This window comes from Hyaena hyaena, unplaced genomic scaffold, assembly GCF_003009895.1.
Source record: "Hyaena hyaena isolate Hyena2069 unplaced genomic scaffold, ASM300989v1 scaffold_1863, whole genome shotgun sequence".
Classification (NCBI taxonomy): domain Eukaryota; kingdom Metazoa; phylum Chordata; class Mammalia; order Carnivora; family Hyaenidae; genus Hyaena; species Hyaena hyaena.
The window spans coordinates 11,081-31,673 of NW_024082497.1; the positions used below are offsets into that span (position 1 = coordinate 11,081).

The 20,593-nt window shown below is 35.5% G+C and overlaps 1 protein-coding gene across 1 annotated transcript; it reads left to right on the forward strand.

Moving 5' to 3' along the window:
- The first annotated feature begins 2,143 nt into the window (after nt 1-2,143).
- NXPH1 (neurexophilin 1) lies at nt 2,144-17,221 on the forward strand. Its single transcript, XM_039225017.1, has 3 exons — nt 2,144-2,258; nt 13,410-13,501; nt 15,297-17,221. Exons 1-3 carry the CDS (start codon nt 2,144-2,146, stop codon nt 16,056-16,058), a joined length of 969 nt encoding a protein of 322 aa, XP_039080948.1. The 3' UTR covers nt 16,059-17,221.
- The last annotated feature ends 3,372 nt before the right edge of the window (nt 17,222-20,593 follow it).

A 20,593-nucleotide genomic window follows, 5' to 3' on the forward strand; every position in this document is an offset into this window, starting at 1 on the left:
TGATACATCACATCAACAAAAGAAAAGATAAAAACCATATGATCCTGTCAATAGATGCAGAAAAAGCATTTGACACAATACAGCATCCCTTCTTAATAAAGACCCTCGAGAAAGTCGGGATAGAAGGAACTTACTTAAACATCATAAAAGCCATCTATTAGAAGCCCTCCGCTAACATCATCCTCAATGGGGAAAAACTGAGAGCCTTCCCCCTGAGATCAGGAACACAGACAGGGATGTCTACTCTCACCACTGTTGTTTAACATTATGCTAGAAGTCCTAGCATCAGCAATCCGACAACAAAAGGAAATAAAAGACATCAGAATTGGCAAAGAAAAAGTTAAACTTTCCCTTTTTGCAGACGACATGATACTCTACATCGAAAACCCGACAGACTCCACCAGAGCCTACTAGAACTGATCTATGAATTCAGCAAAGTTGCAGGATACAAATCACTGTAGACAAAAAGGTTTCATTTTTATACACCAATAATGAAGCAACAGAAAGAGAAATCAAGAAACTGATCCTATTCACAATTGCACACACAAAAAAAACAAAACATAAAATACCTAGGAATAAACCTAACCAAAGACATAGGAGATCTGTATGATGAAAATTATAGAAAACTTATGAAGGAAATTGAAGAAGACAAAAAAATGGACAAACATTCCATGCTCATGGATAGGAAGAATAAATATAGTTAAAATGTCATTACTACCCAAAGCAATCTACACCTTCAGTGCAATCCCAATCAAAATAGCACCAGCATTCTTCTCAAAGCTAGAACAAAGCATCCTAAAATTTGTATGGAACCACAAAAGACCCTGAATAGCCACAGTAATATTGAAGTAGAAAACCAAAACGGGAGAGATTATAATCCCAGACTTCAGCCTCTACTACAAAGCTGTAATCAAGACAGTATGGTATTGGCACAAAAACAGACACCTAGACCAATGGAATAGAATAGAGAACTCAGAATTGGACCCACAAATGTATGGCCAACTAATCTTTGACAACGTGTGAAAGAATATCCAATGGAAAAAAAAAGACAGCTTCTTTACCAGATGGTGCTGGGAGAACTGGACAACATGCAGAAGAATGAAACTAGATCATTTTCTTACACCATATACCAAAATAAACTCAAAATAGATAAAGGACCTGAATGCGAGACAGGAAACCATTAAAACCTTAGAAGAGAAAGCAGGAAACAACCTCCTTGACCTCAACTGCAGCAATTTCTCACTTGAAAAACAAATAATCCAGTGAAGACATGGGCAGAAGACATGAACAGACACATCTCCAAAGAGGACATCCAGATGGACAAAAGACACATGAAACGATGCTCAGCACCCCTCACCATCAGGGAAATACAAATCAAAACCACACTGAGATACCACCTTACCCCAGTCAGAGTGGCTAAAATGAACAAATCAGGAGATTGTAGCTGCTGGCGAGGGGGTGGAAAAATGGGCACCCTTCTACACTGTTAGTGGGAATGTAAGCTGGTGCAACCCTTCTGGAAAACAGTATTGAGATTCCTAAAAAAATTAACAATAGAATTCTCTTATGACCCAGCATAGCACTGCTAGGGATTTACCTAGGGGATACAGGAGTGGTGATGCATATGGGCACATGTACCTCAATGTTCATAGCAGCACTATCAACAATAGCCAAAACATGGAAAGAACCTAAGTGTCCATCAACTGATGAATGGATCAAGAAGATGTGGTATATATATACAATGGAATACTACATGGCAATGAGAAAGAATGAAATCTGGCCATGTGTAGCAACATGGATGGAACTAGAGAGTGTTATGCTGAGTGAAATAAGTCAGGTAGAGAAGGACAGATACCATATGTTTGCACATATAGGTGGATTAGATGGAAGCTAATGGAGGACCATGAGAGAGAAGAAGGGGAAAAATAGTGGGGGAGAGGGAGGGAGGCAAACCATGAGAGACTCTTGAATGTTGAGAACAAACTGAGGGCTGATGGGGGTGGGGGAAAGAGGAAGGGGGATGATGGGCATGGAGGAGGGCACTTGTGGGGATGACCACTGGGTGTTATATGTAAACCAACTTGACAATAAATTATTTATAAAAATAAAATAAAATGAGTAGGATTTAACTAGGCAAATTGGAATGAATTCTAAGGATTCCAAGGGTGGGGAGGCAGCTTGTGCAAAGGTCCTGAAGTTGGATGAAAGAGAACATGTAAAAACTGCTATCAGATATGATCAGAACTCTGAGGTCAAAGGTAAGAGTACCAAGATGGGGCTAGAGATGTAGAAATAGGGTGCACTGACCTAGACTCTTTCCAAACAAATAAATGTAAGTGACTTAATCCTGAACACACTATCTGTTAGAAACTGAAGATGTACAAGAGCTTCTTTAGTTGGTGATGACTTCTATAGTAGTTCATTGAGCAACAGCAGCTTCTTCCTGGTCTCTTCAGCTCACAGAAGAGGTGGCTCCCAGGGGCTGTGTCAGTCAGCAGTGACTACAAAGTTTTCTGGACCATCTTCTTTTTCAAAGATCTCAGGGACTCTTCTTGATAACAATTCTGACTTCAGCCCCAGGAATAAAGACAGCTGTCAGATGTCCTAGCTGTGCCCTCTAGTGGCAGTTTGAGTGTTACCCAGATCTTCAGAAAAGGATAATTAAACTGCCTCTCAGAGTTTGGAAGTGAATGTAGGGGCAACTAGGGAAGGAAATTCTACCCTAACAAGTTATCCTATGATACCTTATATCCAAAGTGTTCATGGCAATACAAACTACTAAGGATATAATAAGTCATTTTAAAGTTCATTAGTCTTGGTGTTGGAAAAAACAGACAGCTACACGCAAAAGAATGAAACTGGACCACATTCTTACACCATTCACAAAAATAAATTCCAAGTGGATTAAAGATCTAAATGTGAGACTTGAAACCATAAAAACCCTAGAAGAGAGAGCATAGGCAGTAATTTCTCTGGCATCATCTATACCAACATTTTTCTGGATTTATCTCCTGAGGCAAGAGAAGTAAAACCAAAAGTAAACTATTGGGATTACATCAAAATGAAAAGCTTCTACACAGGGAAGGAAACAATCAACAAAAGTAAAAGACAACCTACTGAATGGGAGAAGATAGTTGCAAATGACATAGCCAATAAAGGGTTAGTATCCAAAATATATAAAAAACTTATATAACTCAATACCAAAAAACTCCCAAATAATCTAGTTAAAAAATGGGCAGAAGACATGAACAGACATTTCTCCAAAGAAGACATCCAGATGGTCAACAGACACATGAAAAGGTATTCGATATCACTCATTATCAGGGAAATGCAAATAAAAACTACAATGAGATCACCTCATACCTGTCAGAATGACTAAACTCAAAAACACAAGAAACAACAAGTGTTGACAAGGATGTGGAGAAAAAGGAACCCTTGTGCACTATTGGTGGGAATGCAAGCTGGTGCACTCATTGTGGATAACAGCATGATGGTTCCTCAAAAAATTAAATATAAAACTACCCTATGATCCGGTAGTCCCACTACTGTGTATTTACCCAGTATTTGGGTATTACCCAGAGAATACTAAAACATTAATTCAAAGGGATATATGCACCCCTGTGTGTATTGTGGCATTATTTACAATAGCCAAATTATGGGAGCAGCCCAAGTGTCCATCAATAGATAAATGTGTAAAGAAGATGTGGCGTGTGTGTGTATGTGTGTGTGTGTGTGTGTAATGGAATATTATTCAACCATAGTAAAGAATGAAATATTGCCATTTGCAACAATATGGATGGAGCCAGAGAATATAATGCTCAGCAAAATAAGTCCATCAGAGAAAGACAAATACCATATGATTTCACTCATGTGTGGAATTTAAGAAACAAAACAAATAAAGGGGAAAAGAGAGAGAGAGAGAGAAAGAAACCAAGAAACAGACTCTTAACTATAGACAACAAACTGATGGTTACCAGAGGAGAGGGAGTTTAGGGAATGGGTGATCCTCATCACCTATTTCACCCAAATAGGTGATGGGGATCAAAGAGTACACTTACTGCAATGAGCACTGACTTATGTATAAAATTGTTGAATCCATATTATACACCTGAAATTAACATAAGACTGTATGTTAACTATATGGGAATTAAAATCTAAAACTTAATACAAGTAAAATAAAGAACGATAAAAAAACAGGTATCTGATTTAAACTGAAGAAAAAGTACATTAAAGGTCAAGGAGATTTTAGAGCTCTGACTGTAGACATATTTTCATCTAAACTCCCTATTGTGAGTTCACTTCAGCATTCTGTCATTTTGGGGCTCTATTTACTCCATTCCTTTCATAATCTATATCTTCCTATACCATAAAGTTTGGGTGAATATCCTTCTTTGACTTAGTGATGCTGCTTACTTAATTCCCTTGGTCACAATAAGAGCCAAGTCTTTCTTTTTGGTCCCCAGGTATGCCACTATCTGATTAACTTAAAGTCATAGCACCTAGATTCAGAGGCCATCTTTTTTCTTGTTTATGAGCTGTTTCTGCCTAAATATCCTTTTTCCTCAGCATCTAACTCTTTGGTATGAGATCCCACATGCCATGAAAATAGTGGAGAGGGGTACAACAAGACCAATGTGAAATCTAGCCTAGACTGTGGACAACAAGTACATATGGTTCCACTGGCGGTAACTTGGTAAGAGATCTGTGGAGGATAGAGTCTGTTTATCTAGTGCTAGGAATCTTACAAAAAAGAAACTGAATGTCAAAGAATGCATGTTTTTTTGGGGGGGTTATACAAACAAAAGAAAACAAAACAAACAGGTTGGCTTAAGAGCTTTCAAGGGATTTTATTATTTTGTTTTGTTTTGTTTTATCTTATTTATTTATTTATTTATTCATTCATTTATTTACTTATTAACATACTGGCCCTTGAAGTTCCCTGTGCATGAGTTGTGTCTTTCTTGAGCTATATTTAAGAGCCATCGGGGCCAGGTGCTCTAGGTGTATGTGCTTTTACCACATCTTTGGCTAAGGCATGACCCAAAAATACTTATTTACTCAATGTCAACAGTTTTTACATTACTCAATCTCCATCATCATTGACCTTTGATGAAATGGTGAGGGATCCATTTTCTTTGCTAGATTTTGTATCTTCTCAGAACATTGTATTTGTTCCACTTCAGGAAACTGGAGATTCCTAGTCCACAGCATTTTTATGGGAGTATGGAGGGACTGTATTTCCAGGATCTTACTCCTTATTATATTTCTGGGTTAGCTGTCTGGCTTGCTGTCCACTCTGTAACTGGAAGCTCTTAGCAGTGCCCACACACTATAGCCTGATATGAATGATGTCCCAGAAGAATTTTTGAACCTACTTATGATCTAAATGGCACTATCTGATACTCTCCTATAACTAGTTTCTATCACTTCATTTACATAATATTTTTTGTCTTTATTGGAATGTTTCCAGGTCAATCTCTTGATAATCAGAGGACAAGTAGGTTGATTGTATCAAAAAATATTGAAGTCATTATTCCTCAGGACTGTGAGCTTCTCTTGGACAAGGTATACTATTATTACTACTCAGTATATAGATATAAGTTATTGAAAATAGGATTGGAAGGGGAGTCAGTCCTTCCTCATTTGGTTCATTCTAGTTAGGCGTGCACTTTGACCTTCATTACCATCCATATACTAAGCCTTTTTTTCTATGGAGAATCACTCATATTAACCAGCCATTCCTACATATGCACCATTTTCTCTTTCCCTCAAAGACATCTAGATTTACTGACAAATTCAAATCTCTTTAAGGGTAATTAAAAAATGATGCTGAAAATGATGCTGAAATGGCTTTATTTCACCCCAGAAATACTCTTTCAATATGTTATTTTAGACATTTTGTTCATTATATTAACCATATAGCCAGAGGTCTTTACGTGAGCTACTCCTTGTATATTTTGAATGGAAGTAATATAAAATACTAACAAAAGAAGCAACTTTTGCAATGCAAACCTGGGTGATCCATAGTTACACTCTGAAAGAATAGGTTAAGTGAGGCTAAGTGGAATAAGTACATTTAATTTCTCATCAATATTAATGTGTTTATGTGTTAAAACTTACATTAGTTTGTACAGTAAGCATGAGGGAGGAGACAATATTTTCACAGGATGAAAAACTATTTCTCATTAGCAGAAACTATTTTTCATGCCTCTTTATAAGGTATGTTTTTCCCTTGCAGTAAAGGAGCCAAGAACATTTTAAATATAATTTTTGTAAGCATACCTACAGGAAAAGGATCCATGACCAACACCAGTCTCTTAATACAGTAATGTTGGGAATGGTTAGCACCCTATGTTACAAGTGAGCCATCTTCTATGGGAACATGAGAACTCGTGGGGTAACATACCTAAAATTTTTAGCCATTTGAGCATTCTTCAAGCTGACAGGGAAACCATGTTTCTAGTTTTTGAGGATGGCATGGAATGTTCAGATTGGTCAGAATGACTTCTTTTAAAATTATCATGTTAAAGATAAATTATTGCCCACATTTGCCAATAGTAAATCATAATGTAATCAGCATGGTCCCTTATCACTGCCTACTGTTAAAGATGACCACAGAGTTCTTATAATTAAGCCAATTTTTATCTCAGTTTGTTTGGATCATTTGAGCAGTTGTAATGTCTCTAGTGAGAACCAGGGATAGAATAGCAGTGTGCATTCTGAAAGCCTTGTTTTTTTTTTCTTAAGGGTTTCATATCCTCGCCAAGCATAATAGCTCTCACATGTTGAACTCATACTATTTCCCATATTTTTATGTGTATTACATATAAAATCTTCTACTTTATTTTCATGAAAACCCAATGAGTGCGGTATCATCTCTATTTTCTAATTGGAGAAAATGTGGTCCTAAAGAGTCACTAATGATAAAATAGCAGATTTTGGATTTAGTCCTGTGATCTCTGACTGCAAAAGCCCATTTTCTTAGTTTGTATGCAATACAACCTCACAGCACCTACTGAGTTAAAGGAGAGGCACTAAGTTCCTTCTGTTTTTCCTTTGTTAATGCAGCACTGCTGCTCCTGGAGCACTGCTTTGCAGCATAAGGAAATGATGTCTTTTTTGATGTATTAAACACTAACCCATTTCCTCCGGCTTATCCAGGTATTGTCAATGTCAAGTGCAGACTCAGAACTTTTAAGAGATAAATCTCTTAGGACCATAGGTACCCTCCCTCCCCAATCTTGATTGTGACTGAGCAGTTAATGACCTTCACTATTGAAATAGATGTAAGTAAGAATATAAACCATACAGGTAATTTACGCAGTGGTTACTCTATGCCAGGTACTCCCTCCCCCAAGTTACAAAATGTCATACTGTAGAAGAACATCCCTCAAAGAGTTTATAGATCTCTTGGGAAACTTTGATGAAAAAGAGCATCACATATATAGAAATATCTGCATGTTTTTCTCTGAACTAGCTAAGAAAGTGGCTGAAGAAAGCCTGGGCACATGTAGCCCACCTTGTGAGATTTCACAATGCCTGAAATAGAGAAAATTCCAAGTATTTTTGGAGAGAAAAAATTAAGCAGAACAAAATGAATTAAATGATAAATGAACATTCAACCCAGTCTAAGCCTATGGCCAATAAAGACATTTTTTAGGCAGAGACAACTTAGTTTATCCCCTCTGAACTCTTTCTAAAAGAATCACACAAATCTATACATCAATAAACATAAAAATCCAGCTCAAGTGAGGAGAGAATGAGATATCTGAAACAACAATGGCAAAAAAGGTAGTAGAATCAAGTTTAAGAATTCACTATAGGTAACCTGGCTGTGAAATAAAATTATTAAGGATCTATCACAAAAGGTTAACAAAAGGTGGAAGTATTGTACATTCATATTATAAAATTCTACACCTCCCTTTATTAAAGATGATATTCCTGGATGTATAAGAGATACACATCTCTAAAGTATTTTGTTGATAGAAAAATATACAATGTAATTCATAAAGTATGACACTATATATATAGTATTTATATATGAAAAATAGTTGAGATATTTAGAAACAGTACACACCAAAATTTTGACAGATTTTACCTCTGAAGAGAGAGATGGGATTATAAGAGAGCAGGGGTTGATGATGAAGTGAGGCTTTTACTTTTTATTTCATAAATTCGATAATATTTAAATATTCTCATAAACATATATTAATGTAGAATTGCATAATTAAAATTATTTTTAAAAATAAAGGACATAGCCTGTGGAATAACTAGGGAGTAGCTTTTTCATTTAGCAGTAATCTGGTCAAGCTCTTTCTGAGTTTCTATATCCCCATCTGTAAGCTGAGGATAACAATAATGACTTTAAAGTGTGTGTGTGTGAATATGTGTGTGTAGTTTAAGTAAAATACAATGCCATACCTGAAAACTAATTACAATGACTGGAATATAGCATGCCCTTAGCCAATAGCAGCTAATAGTATGCAACATATATTCAACATAGCAAATCATAAAATTGTCAAAATGAAGTAATCATAGAGCAAGACCACTTTGTTGATTAGTTATTCAATGTTGAATGATATTGCTTAAGCATCAAGTTTAAAATTTTTGGCTTAAGTATTCACACATTTGATGAAATAAAGACATCATTTTCAAAGGAATCTTGAAATTATTTATATTGAATAGTAATAGATCAACAGTAAAATGTGCATGTTAGTAGAAAATAAAAGTTATCTTATTGCAAACATCTGGAGAAACCTCTAGATGGAGATAGTACATGCAGGAGTCAAGTGTTTTTAGACTGTCTCATAAGGCCAGGAGCATAATTGAGGTGGCAGTATAGTAGAGGGGTGGTTTATTTTCCCCAAATGGTATCTTTCAATAGTATTTTAAAAGGTAACATATTGACATTGTGATTGTAAGCCCATAATGAAAAAGAATTAGAAAAAGTGATGTGAAAGTATGGCCCTAAAATATATAGACAGGGAGCTAGATCAAAGTAGCTCTTATATCTTATATTCCACCATCCAATGGGAGTATTTTCTCCTGAACCCCATACACAAGTCCTGCCCCAGACCTTCTCCCTTCATGTTAGATCCAAGCTCTGTCTTTGTTTATGGTTGAAGGAAATGACTCTTATCTTTGCTCTATTTTTGGATGTTCTTTAATAAATGTATACTTCCAATTTCATACATCTAATCGTGTTAGGAATCTTTATTATTTTCAGTGATTCTGAGACAATGAGAAAGACAAACATATCATTTGTGGATATGGTATCATTGGGCTGGCAAGCCTGCTCCTTTGGAATGGGCATTGGTGGCTTTTGACATGGAAAATTATATTGTCAGAAAGTATATTTACTATTTTCACTGGTATATAATAAATTGCTTGTAGAAAAAGTTCATGATGCTTTGCGTTTTTAGAACTGGGTTCATTCGAAGTTGTCAGCTTTTTCATTTGTACTCATCTTTATTTCATAGTCTTCACCAATTCTGTTATCACTCAGATATAGTGACATCAAAGAATCTTCAGGTGACTTTTAAAAAGAAACTTGTTAGGTATGTTCATAGCATCAATAGTAGAGGGTGTTCTGGATGTAAGGTTTCTTTTTAATAATATATTTTTTATTCAGTAAGATTCAAAACCTTTCAATTTTATGTGTATATGTATGTTTCAAAAATGGAAGTTCGTAAAGTGATATGATAGAATGAGACAGCCAGTGATTCCTGACTACAGGTAGTTCCTCTTTCTCATCTTGCATCATGTCTTCACCACTATGAAAATGAGCTTCAATAAGGTCATTAGTAGTGGACTCAAAAGTCAAGAGGCTTCTTTCTAAGTGTTTATACTATCAGACTTTTACTTGCAATTTGAATCTGCTCATGCCTGCCTTTCCTTTTCCCCATTTTTCTTTGTTTCTATAATATTATTTTCCTTCTAATAGCTTCCTTTGTCTCTACCTAGCTCGGTTCCTCTCCTGCTTGTCCTCAAAGCATTAGCATTAGATATTGTTACCTGCCTTCTTCTGTATCACCATGTTCTACAATATTGTCTGTTCATACTACTAAATCAACATTACCATCCCACATATTTCTCCAGACATTCAGATCCATGTTGTCAACTTTCTTTAGATAATATCTCTGGAATGGCTTGCAGGCACCTTAACCTCCAATTTTCCTCTGAGATTTAATTACATTTTCCAGCTAACTTGTTACTTTCGTATTCCCTGCAGATGCTAGAAAACTCATTAATTCAACTTTTCATATTACTGCTTAGCCAAAAAATCGTCCAGTTGAGTTAATCCTACCTCTGAAATATTTCATATCCATTTTTTCTTTCTCTTTTTCTTTTCCATTGCCTTGGTTAAGCATCATTTTACTTTCTCAAATGAAATATCACAATTAGTTATGCAATGAATCATTCTACCAGTCATTCTTCCTTCAAGCTCTCTCCCTTCAATGTCTAATCAGTGATTCTTCTAGAACCAGAATGACCTATTTAAAATCAAAACAGAACAAAATTTAATGCTTCCCTATAAGATTGCCTATAAGATTAAGCTTCCATGCCTTAGTAGGAATATCATGATATGACCCTAGCCCACCTTCTTCATGTTCTACCCACTTCTTACCATTTCTCCTTTTCCTTCCTATCAATGCTCCCTAAGGCTCAGCAGTAAGGAGCTATTTTCTATCCTTACATTTAACGTGTCCCTTCTCAGATCTTTGCTTTTATATTGTCTGTTCCTTATATTTAGAAGATCTCTTTTGGCTTATTTTCTCTCTTTTGTTTATCTTTTATCTCCAAGATCTAAGGATTATTTCTACTGTTAACATCTTCTTTATGTTTTAACTTTGATTTTGACTACTAGAATGTTGTACACATCATACTGTTAACTTGCTTAACTGATTTCCCCGTTAGACTGTGAACTTCTTAAGGGCAAGGACCATGTTTCATTTATCTTTGTATTCTTATTATTTAACTCAATATTAGCAGAGTCTCACTATATAGTTATTGAACTAATTAAGCAAAATAAATCAGGGTTGCTTATGCTTAACAGGTCTGGGAACTTTCCTAAGGACCCTTCCTGGTTTTTCATGATTGAAAATCTCTTTTAGACATTACCCCACTTCTGTCCTAACCCAAATGAAAGGGAATGGAAAGGAAGGGAAGGGAAGGAAGTGAGAATAAGAATATTCAAGACTGTTGTTGACAGGTACATTGGAAACTTCTTTGATTCTGTACTCAAACTGAGATGTTGCTTAACAATCACCACCACTGGAAGGCTTTCATATTATAAATAAATTCATTGCATTTGGAAGCTGAGCAGTCTAATGGCTGAACTTATGTTAATTTTTTGTTAACTTCAGTTTTACTACCTACCCAACCTGCCATATTTTTAAAATTGTAATGGCAGAGCTGTCAAAATTATATGCTTTCTTTTTTAATTGTTTGCCTAAAATTTTTGGTTATGTAAAAGGGAGATTTTCTTTTAAAAATATTATTTGCTCTTATATCCTATTATTATTCATTTACATAAAATGTGCAGTGAGATGCAAAGGTTACAATATTTTAGGATGTAAATAGTAATAATAATGTTGAACAATCACCGTGGCCAGATACTGCTCTTGGTGCTTTAAATGGAGTGTTCTGTTTAATTCACACAGCAGCTCTATGAAAGAGGTGGGCATTATTCTGTTTTCTAGAAGAGAAAAACATAAGTATGTACAAGTTGAGCAACTTCTCTACATCATACAGCTGTTACAGATCTCAGCCTGGATTGGGAGTCAGGACATCTGACTTCAGAACTCACACTCATAATCACTACAGCTATGGAGCATATAATTTAGAACTAAATTTCTGTTCTATCTGAAATTCAGAAGTTTGTCTGCCTGTCAGTTTTAGCATCTTTTTTTATAGATTCTTCTTTAAAATCTTATCTCCCACATCCACAATTTTTTTCCTCTTCTTTTCTTTCACTTCTTATATGCCATTGCTGGATTGCAGTCTAATTCCCTTTAACTTCCGTTTTTGGGACAATTTCATTACTGCTTCATGAGCCAGTGCACCATGGATTTGTCTCATTACAGTGCCTCTCCTAATCAACTGTGTTGATGCTGAGATGCAAGTACCAAACCAATACTAAAGACATGCCTGGTTTTTTTTTTTTTTTTTTGGTCATCCAAAGAATGGGAAAATAGTTATGTAACTCCAGGTAAAAATGAGAAAATAGGATATGCAATTGTTTCTTTTATTTCTTATACCCTACACATAAATATAGCTGTGTTAAAGACAACATTTCTATAATCAGGCAAGTTGAGATTTGGATGTTTGATTAACCAATTAGATTTCATTGAGACAAAATAAAACAAATACACAAAAAATAAACTCCAATCTAACAGATATGTACTGCCCTTATAAATTAATGTTTGTTTTATAGAAAAAGTGTATTTTGAAATGCACTTCCTTCAGTGAATTGGAAGGAGAATTGTAGTTGTTTTTGTTTTGTAAATTATAATGATATAATATTAACTTTGGAACTACTAAGGATTATACTTTTCATATTAGAGTAAAATTTTTTCCAAAAAGGACTGATTTTATTATCAGGCAAAGAGGATAAGTAGGGAATTTATGCTTTTCCCTTAAGAAAACTCATACATTTCTATGTATCATCCTCCTCCCCACAGGATATTTCCTTCTCAGTTTCATCCCTTTAAGACTTAATATTCAGTCCTTATTAAATGACAAATTGAATTTTGATAAGGCAGCCATTTAGCTATTTTTACTCATGTACTGCTTAAGTGTGATCCATTTCTGAAATGTTTTGGCATGAAGGGATTCTGAAAACAGGAAACAGTTTGTGGGTTTCTGGGGAAAAGAGAAAGACCAATTCAAGGGTTGAGAACTGAAGAGGAAGTACCTAGCAATAAAAGAAAGTTGGCAGCAAAGACAACCTTCTTTCATTTCCCAATATTTGCCCCAAGATCAAAAGTGGCCATCTAATGATAGCCATCCTTGCTTCCACATGGGGAGGTTTGTTTGTCTCAGTTGGGTAATATGTTTAAGAGTGTGGAGACTGTGTACATGCAGCTGATCTGTATTTCCCTTAGATGTGATCTCACCCCCACCACAATCCGTCCCTTTTTTCTGAGCCTCATCCCATCCCAATGGTATGATTTTCCATTGTCAGTGTTTGTCTCTCTTCTGTTAACTTCTGTGCACAATGGCCTTCTGGATCTTTTTATAAAGGCATCATTATTACCTTGGGGATCACAGTGGTTGCAACTGAACCCAGGCTAGAAGCTTGAAATAGTGACAGACATTTTGTGTTAGCCTAACCAATATTGCTGTCTTGGTTTTTCAGAGTGTAGTCATGGGACATAATCCATGATAAAAATCTCATTTATTCTCAGATGCCATGAAGTTGTGTGGGACAAAACTTACAGGGGTTTTTAAACTCAGCATTACTGGGAAGAAACCAGCTTCAACTGGTAGTTTTTCCCAGGTAGGAATGGCCTCATACCATTCACATCCTGTCAGTTTGAACTGGGCCAAGATTTAAACTATTTACCAGCTGGTAGTGGAAAGCTCATTGATCCTGAGGCATCTGTGAAAAGGCAAGATTACAAGTTCTAAGTGACTTTGTTCTAGTTTAGATTACCAAGCCCTCTTGAATGTATATGTCCCTGGGGAAACCTATCCTGTACAGATTCGGAATTCTTGGTTATGTGATCAAGAGCAAAGCTACCCTCAAGCCAGACTTCAATATGTACTATTTGGTGGTCTTCCTTCTCTACTTGTCTTCAGATAGCAGCTTGGAATTTATAAAAATATCTAAATTTAACTGAGCCATTTCCATGTGTCAGCCATGCCATGAGGTAGGCACCGTTGTTACCCTCACTTTACAGATGCAGGAACCTAGGTAAAGGGATGTTGAGTGACTTGACCCAGGGCACACAGCTTGAAAGTGGCAGAACTGAACATAGATTCCAGAAAGACTGGCTTTAAAGTTTATGTCCTAGTCCCTAGGGATTGGGATAGTGTCCTTTTAGCACAAGTGACTGAGTAAAAAGTCATTCTCAGGCCAGGGTTGCATCTTAGCAAGAAGCCTCCATTCCTAAGTCTATAGAGAAATTTCCTAGAATGCAGCTCTAATTCAAAGTATACCTGAATTAAAAAGCTCTCCAGAAGTGACCTATTATTTTGAGAACAGTTTGGAAGGAGACTGGAGGGTCCAAATGAGGCTGCTGAGTGGTAGTCAGACTCATGTCTGAGATAAGACTTAGAACTGATTCTGGAGGGGCCTGGTGATAGACGTTTATTGTGAAACTTGGCTCTTTAGCAGACTTAGCCAGTCAGTCCACATCTTAAACGTGTTATCTGTATTGGCTGTTTTGATTTCTGTGGGTCCTTGGCTGTCTTCTCTACCATCTTTGAGCCCTCCATGTTAGGATCAGAAGTCACTGTTTCAACTTTAGGCTGATGAATGCATTGTGGAGTCTCATTTCTTTCTTTTATTTCTTCTACACTAAGACCTAAATAAAGGAGCTGTGGTAAGGACAATGCTTGTATAATTTAACAAGACAGATTTGGATGTTTGATCAGTCAGTTGAGTTAGAGTTCCCTGGTCTAGTTGGTGATTTAAATCTTCTTAAAGAGACAAGACCAGGGTCCCAGGAGAATGATTCTGAATGTAACTCTCACAATCAACTTGAAGTGACCTTTGTGTCATTGACCATGTTGTTTGTTTCTCTAGATTGACAGTTATCTATAAGACATTGTGTATTTGATATTTTCATTTATGTCCCTTTTTCTGGACCACATTTTAATGCCCTGAAGGTAAAAACATTATGTCTTATACAGTATGTTCCATGCTACTAATAGCTGATAATAAACATGATTTCTTTTGAACAGTTAAAATATACTGGAGTCTTCTGGCAAAACTGACTTTTATTTATAAAATTTTTATTTTAAAGTTTTTGGATTATAGTACTAAGAAATAACTAGTTTAATTTCTGTTTGAATTCAGTTTGCCCTACTCATGTTAGATGGTCTTTTGTTTGTCAAAGTCAATATTTTTGTATACTCTTTCAGCCATGTTTAGTGGTTTTTAACCACCTATACTTCCTCTCTCCCATCATTATATAAAAATAGAAGTGGTGTTTTATCATGTCTTGATAAATATTGGCCAGATGCTGAGGATAGTTTAAGTGAAGTATCTCCATTTAATTCTGAGCCTCTGAGAAAGAGCTGTTCTCAGATACAGAGATGTAAACACCATTTTTCTGTTCCATTTGCAGGTCACATGTGCCAATTTAACGAATGGTGGAAAGTCAGAACTTCTAAAATCAGGAAGCAGCAAATCCACACTAAAGCACATATGGACAGAAAGCAGCAAAGACTTGTCTATCAGCCGACTCCTGTCACAGACTTTTCGTGGCAAAGAAAATGATACAGATTTAGACCTGCGATATGACACCCCAGAACCATATTCTGAGCAAGACCTTTGGGACTGGCTGAGGAACTCCACAGACCTGCAAGAGCCTCGGCCCAGGGCCAAACGAAGGCCCATTGTTAAGACGGGCAAGTTTAAGAAAATGTTTGGATGGGGTGATTTTCATTCTAACATCAAAACAGTGAAGTTAAACCTGTTGATAACTGGGAAAATTGTAGATCATGGCAATGGGACATTTAGTGTTTATTTCAGGCATAATTCCACTGGTCAAGGGAATGTATCTGTCAGCTTGGTGCCCCCTACAAAAATAGTGGAATTTGACTTGGCACAACAAACCGTGATTGATGCCAAAGATTCCAAGTCCTTTAACTGTCGCATTGAATATGAAAAGGTTGACAAGGCTACCAAGAACACACTCTGCAACTATGATCCTTCAAAAACCTGTTACCAGGAGCAGACCCAAAGTCATGTATCCTGGCTCTGCTCCAAGCCCTTTAAGGTGATCTGTATTTACATTTCCTTTTATAGTACAGATTATAAACTAGTACAGAAAGTGTGCCCCGACTACAACTACCACAGTGACACACCTTACTTCCCCTCCGGATGAGGATGGACATTGGTGAGACTGAAGCCTGAGGAATTAAAGGTCATATGACAGGGCTGTTACCTCAAAGAAGAAGGTCACATCTGTTGCCTGGAATGTGTCTACACTGCTGCTCTTGTCAACTGGCTGCAAATATGCTAGTGGAAAACAATCTGATGTAATTTCTGCCCAGTCAGCTTCATCTGTCAGCATAGTTGTAAAATCACTACAGGTTTTAAAGGCACACTTGAAGACATACTCTCACACATAGATATACATAAACACACATTCATATACATTTCAGCTTGCATCTGTCATGATTCCTGTCAGGAGGGCTTTTATTATCTGACTCATAATGGTTCGGAATAAACCATCATCAAGCAAAAGGATTAACCAAACAGTGAATGGTTTCTAACACTTGCTGTTATGGAAATCTCTTTTAAAGTCTTGAGTACATGCTAATCAATAATCCCCACTCATGCATTCCTACTGCTTGGAGTAGCTGTACTGGTAAATACTACTGTAGGAGTATATGCTTGTTCAAATGGAAAAAAATGTGTCTTTAGAGCTCAGTATTCTTTATTTTATGAACACAACAAAGTGTAGTAACTCTTTTCCAGCATACAGTAGGCACATTCAAGGTAATATAAGATGGCTCTTTTTTTTTTCTATGGAGGGAGCCTGCTTCAGTAAAGATGAGCAAACATTTGGAATTTACATGTGGGCAGACGTTGGATTACAGCTTTCATCACCAGTCATTGGACTTCCGCAAAGTTGAGACCAACTAGGGCTGCTTAAAACAAGTTCTGATCATTATATAAGAAGGAAAATGCCTGACAGACACCATGTAAGTTATAAGTGTCTGTCTTATCTTTACTACACATATTGTAACAAATTCAATATCCTAGTCTTCATTTGTATGAATGGTTTGTATTGTACATAGTTTAACCAAGTGTTATTTGAGCTGCTTATTAATATTAACTTGTACTTGTCTCTCTGCTTGTTATTGGTTAAAAAAGAAAAAAAAGGATATGAGGAATCCATTTTATCAATGTAGCTGTGACCTCCATTAAAAAGACAAACTTAATGTACAAAGCATTTATTCAGCTCAAGTATTGTTGAAAGCTATACATATACAACATTACAGTCTGTCTGTATTTAGATATTTTATTTCTGGACAAAATGAAATGTACATAAAAATAAAATGCTTAAAGTTGAGTTTCAATATGTGCTTGTGTAAGATGGTGATTTAAGTGGTTCTGACAAGAAGAATGTGCTGGAATACAGTAATGGTTTTGCATCTCATGTCTCTAAATTTGTACAGAACTATCTAAATTGCTATTAGTTGCCCAGTCAAAACAACTTAGGAGTTTCAATCTAAAGTCTGGGAAACAGTTGTGGCATTCAGCTTTGCACACATATTTGGTTTACTGTCATGCTACTTAATTCAAGAATACCAAATATCAATGAATATAAGAGATGACTGAGGTCTCCTAAATTATTATAACAATTTTTTTCTATGTAGAGTCTTTAGTTAGCAGAGGGATTGTGAGGAAGGTAATTTTTTTTCTTTAAAAGAAAACCAAGATAACTGATTCTACTGTTATCACTCAACTCAACTGAGAAAATTACAATAGCAGTGGAAAGGCTTAGATGGTTGATTTACTTATACCAAATGGGATCAATTTATTTATATGCCGTTGTTTATGGACATTAAACTTTCTTTTAAAAAAATTAGTCTATATAATCCCAGAAAAATAAACAGAAGAAGAAATATGTAAGGTAACCTATTATTTAGGTCACAAATGGAGGATTGGGGTATGAAGAATGTCAAAGGTTAACCAAAGAAGCCAAATTAAAACACTAACCCATTTTCATCTTCCCTTCATACTGTATAGGGATAAGTATGTTTTCATATATAAAATAATAGAAGTACTATTGGGAACACAAGACCACAGAGTTCTAAAGTGAGGACTCAGCAACTGATTTGACTAAAGAAAGCCTTCAATTACAAATCAAAGACATATCATTCCATTTAATGTCCATCTCTCAAAATCCTCCAATATATCTCAACAACCATTTCTATCAATGTACTAATTAATTTGCCATGGAATTTAGAAGCTAATGTTAGAACAGACTCTCTCTGGCACAACAGGAATAAATGCATCATGAATTCTAACTCTGGGATAAATTTGCCACAGATAAATCTTGTCATTCTGGGATTTATTTATTAAAATGATCACTTAGGAATTAGTTGTTCTTAGCAAAAAGAAGACTAAATGAAAAAAGGAAATCATTAAAAAATATTTTTAGGATCATATGATTAGTGGACTCTGATTTACATTATGGGGTCTAATCTGTCCTTTTTTAATTCAAAGTTCAAGATGAGATAAAAATACACTTCAGTCTCCACCGATGTGCCCAGCTTTCCATTCATTTCTTGAAATGTTGCTTTTATGTTTTTATAAACATACAGAACATAGCCAATTAACACCCAGTGAATTGAATTATTTTTCTGTGTAGTTTTCCTTTAAAAGAAAAAGAAAATGTAGCAAACTTCCAAGAAGACTTTCACTTTTTAAAAATCTAAACTTTCAGGACTCTTCTGGCCCTGTACACACTTATCCCAAACGGCTACATCATCCATCTGTAATATAGAAAAGTCACAATGATACAGGACTTTGTATCCAATATACTCTTCCTCTTCTAGATAAGGATCATGATGAACATAAAGGTTCTAAGGTTTAGATTATAACTTTATTAGACCAACTAGTTGTTTTAACGGACTGGTTAGTTAAGCTTTACATATGCTAGAAATTTATTTGTTATTTGGAGAAAATAAATTTTAGGTTGCCCTATGATAATCACCTTCTCTAGAATCTTATGAAATATTATTTCATACCTTTGCTAAGTTATAGAAAAAACCTGCAATGTGGAAATAGCACCTGATGCAAACATGGGTTTGTTATTACCTATAATTCTTTTCAGAAGCATTTTAGTAAAATTGAAATTATTACAAAGAAATAATTTTTGAAGCTTCTTGCCTCATGGAAGAAAAATGATACAAGTTACTGGTTTATCTACTTATGATAAAAACGATGCATTGTCATGGTATGGTTTCAATTTGGCATTTTTGAGTCCATGGCTCTTGTTAGAATTTCTCTGCATGAGTAGAGGGGTTTAACTGTTAATAGAATAGTATTAAAGTTCTGGAGGTAATTATTCTGCAAGCAATTGAGATACTTGTTAACTTTAAAACTGTGGACTGGGAATCTTCAGGTTCCTACATTTCAGCAATAAACTGTAAGCCATATTTTTGCACAGAATAGATTAAAAAAATCATGAGAAGCCTGAGAAAGTGTTTGTCTTTTCCCTTTTCCCCACTATTTTTACATGTAAGAAACAGCTAAACCAATATAAACAGCTCTTTGGAAAAGCAATTTGCATCTCCTTCATCAACTTTGAATGCCAAGTTTTATCTTGAAGCAAATTCAAATGGCTGGGTTTATAAGCCTTTGAAAGACTTGGTTTGTGTACCAGTTTCAGATATTTATTGATATTTATTCGATTATCAATAGATTTACCTATTTATATTTATTATATATCTTTATATTTTTATGTAAATAAAATACAAATTAATGATACATTAAAAATACAAAATCTAAAAACTTTAATGTGCATACAGATGATTACTATTTACCTAGTTTATAGGAGAGAAAATTGAGTATCTTAAAGCCAGAATTGAATTCTGAAAAACTGGTTGGCTAAGTAAGGCTTTTCTCAGGAATCCCATGCGTATCAGAGACTGATTTCAGGGAATGGGAGCATAAAGAAAACAATACTTAATTTAAAATTGTGGTGTATCATTTTATTTTATACCTGATACTATCAGAAATATTTTAAGTAAAAAATTTACAACTACTTTTTACTAGGATGTTGAAGAAGAGAATTCTCATGAGAGAATTTAAGTTTCAATTTGTTAGTGTGAGCAAAGTCTAGAGACACAGCCTAAAATTAGGAGGCTACCAGTGCCAAGAAGCTGGATAAATGCTCCAAGTTTGGTCAAAAGCAGTTTAATATTTTTGGTTCTGCATTTATAGGAACATGACTCTTCTCACTGATGGATTGGAAGACTACTCTAAAGGTCCCAGAAGTGATGGATGCAGAAGGTTAGAGACCTTGTTTCAGTGGCTGTAGTGGCCGTTGCAAATGGAGGTGCCTTTAGAATTTCCAGTTGCTGATTCTCCCAAATTCTAACTAGTGACTTGGATATATAGCTAACACTCTGTTCACGTCATCCTCACCTGGCAAGAGATACTTTTCTATTTCCTAATCCTATGTCAGAGTTCCAAAGAGACAACTACAGTATAATTGTTACAATACAATACAATATAATCTCTGGTGGTCAAATTCCTTTACTCAAACACAGAAGTAAACTTGGCTTGAGATTGTGACTATTTAAAGAAATAATCCAAGAAAGTTTTTAGAATGTGTGCCAAATAAGTCCTTTTTAAAAACGAAATATCTGCTATTGTTTCTGTTACTGCCCAAATTACCTT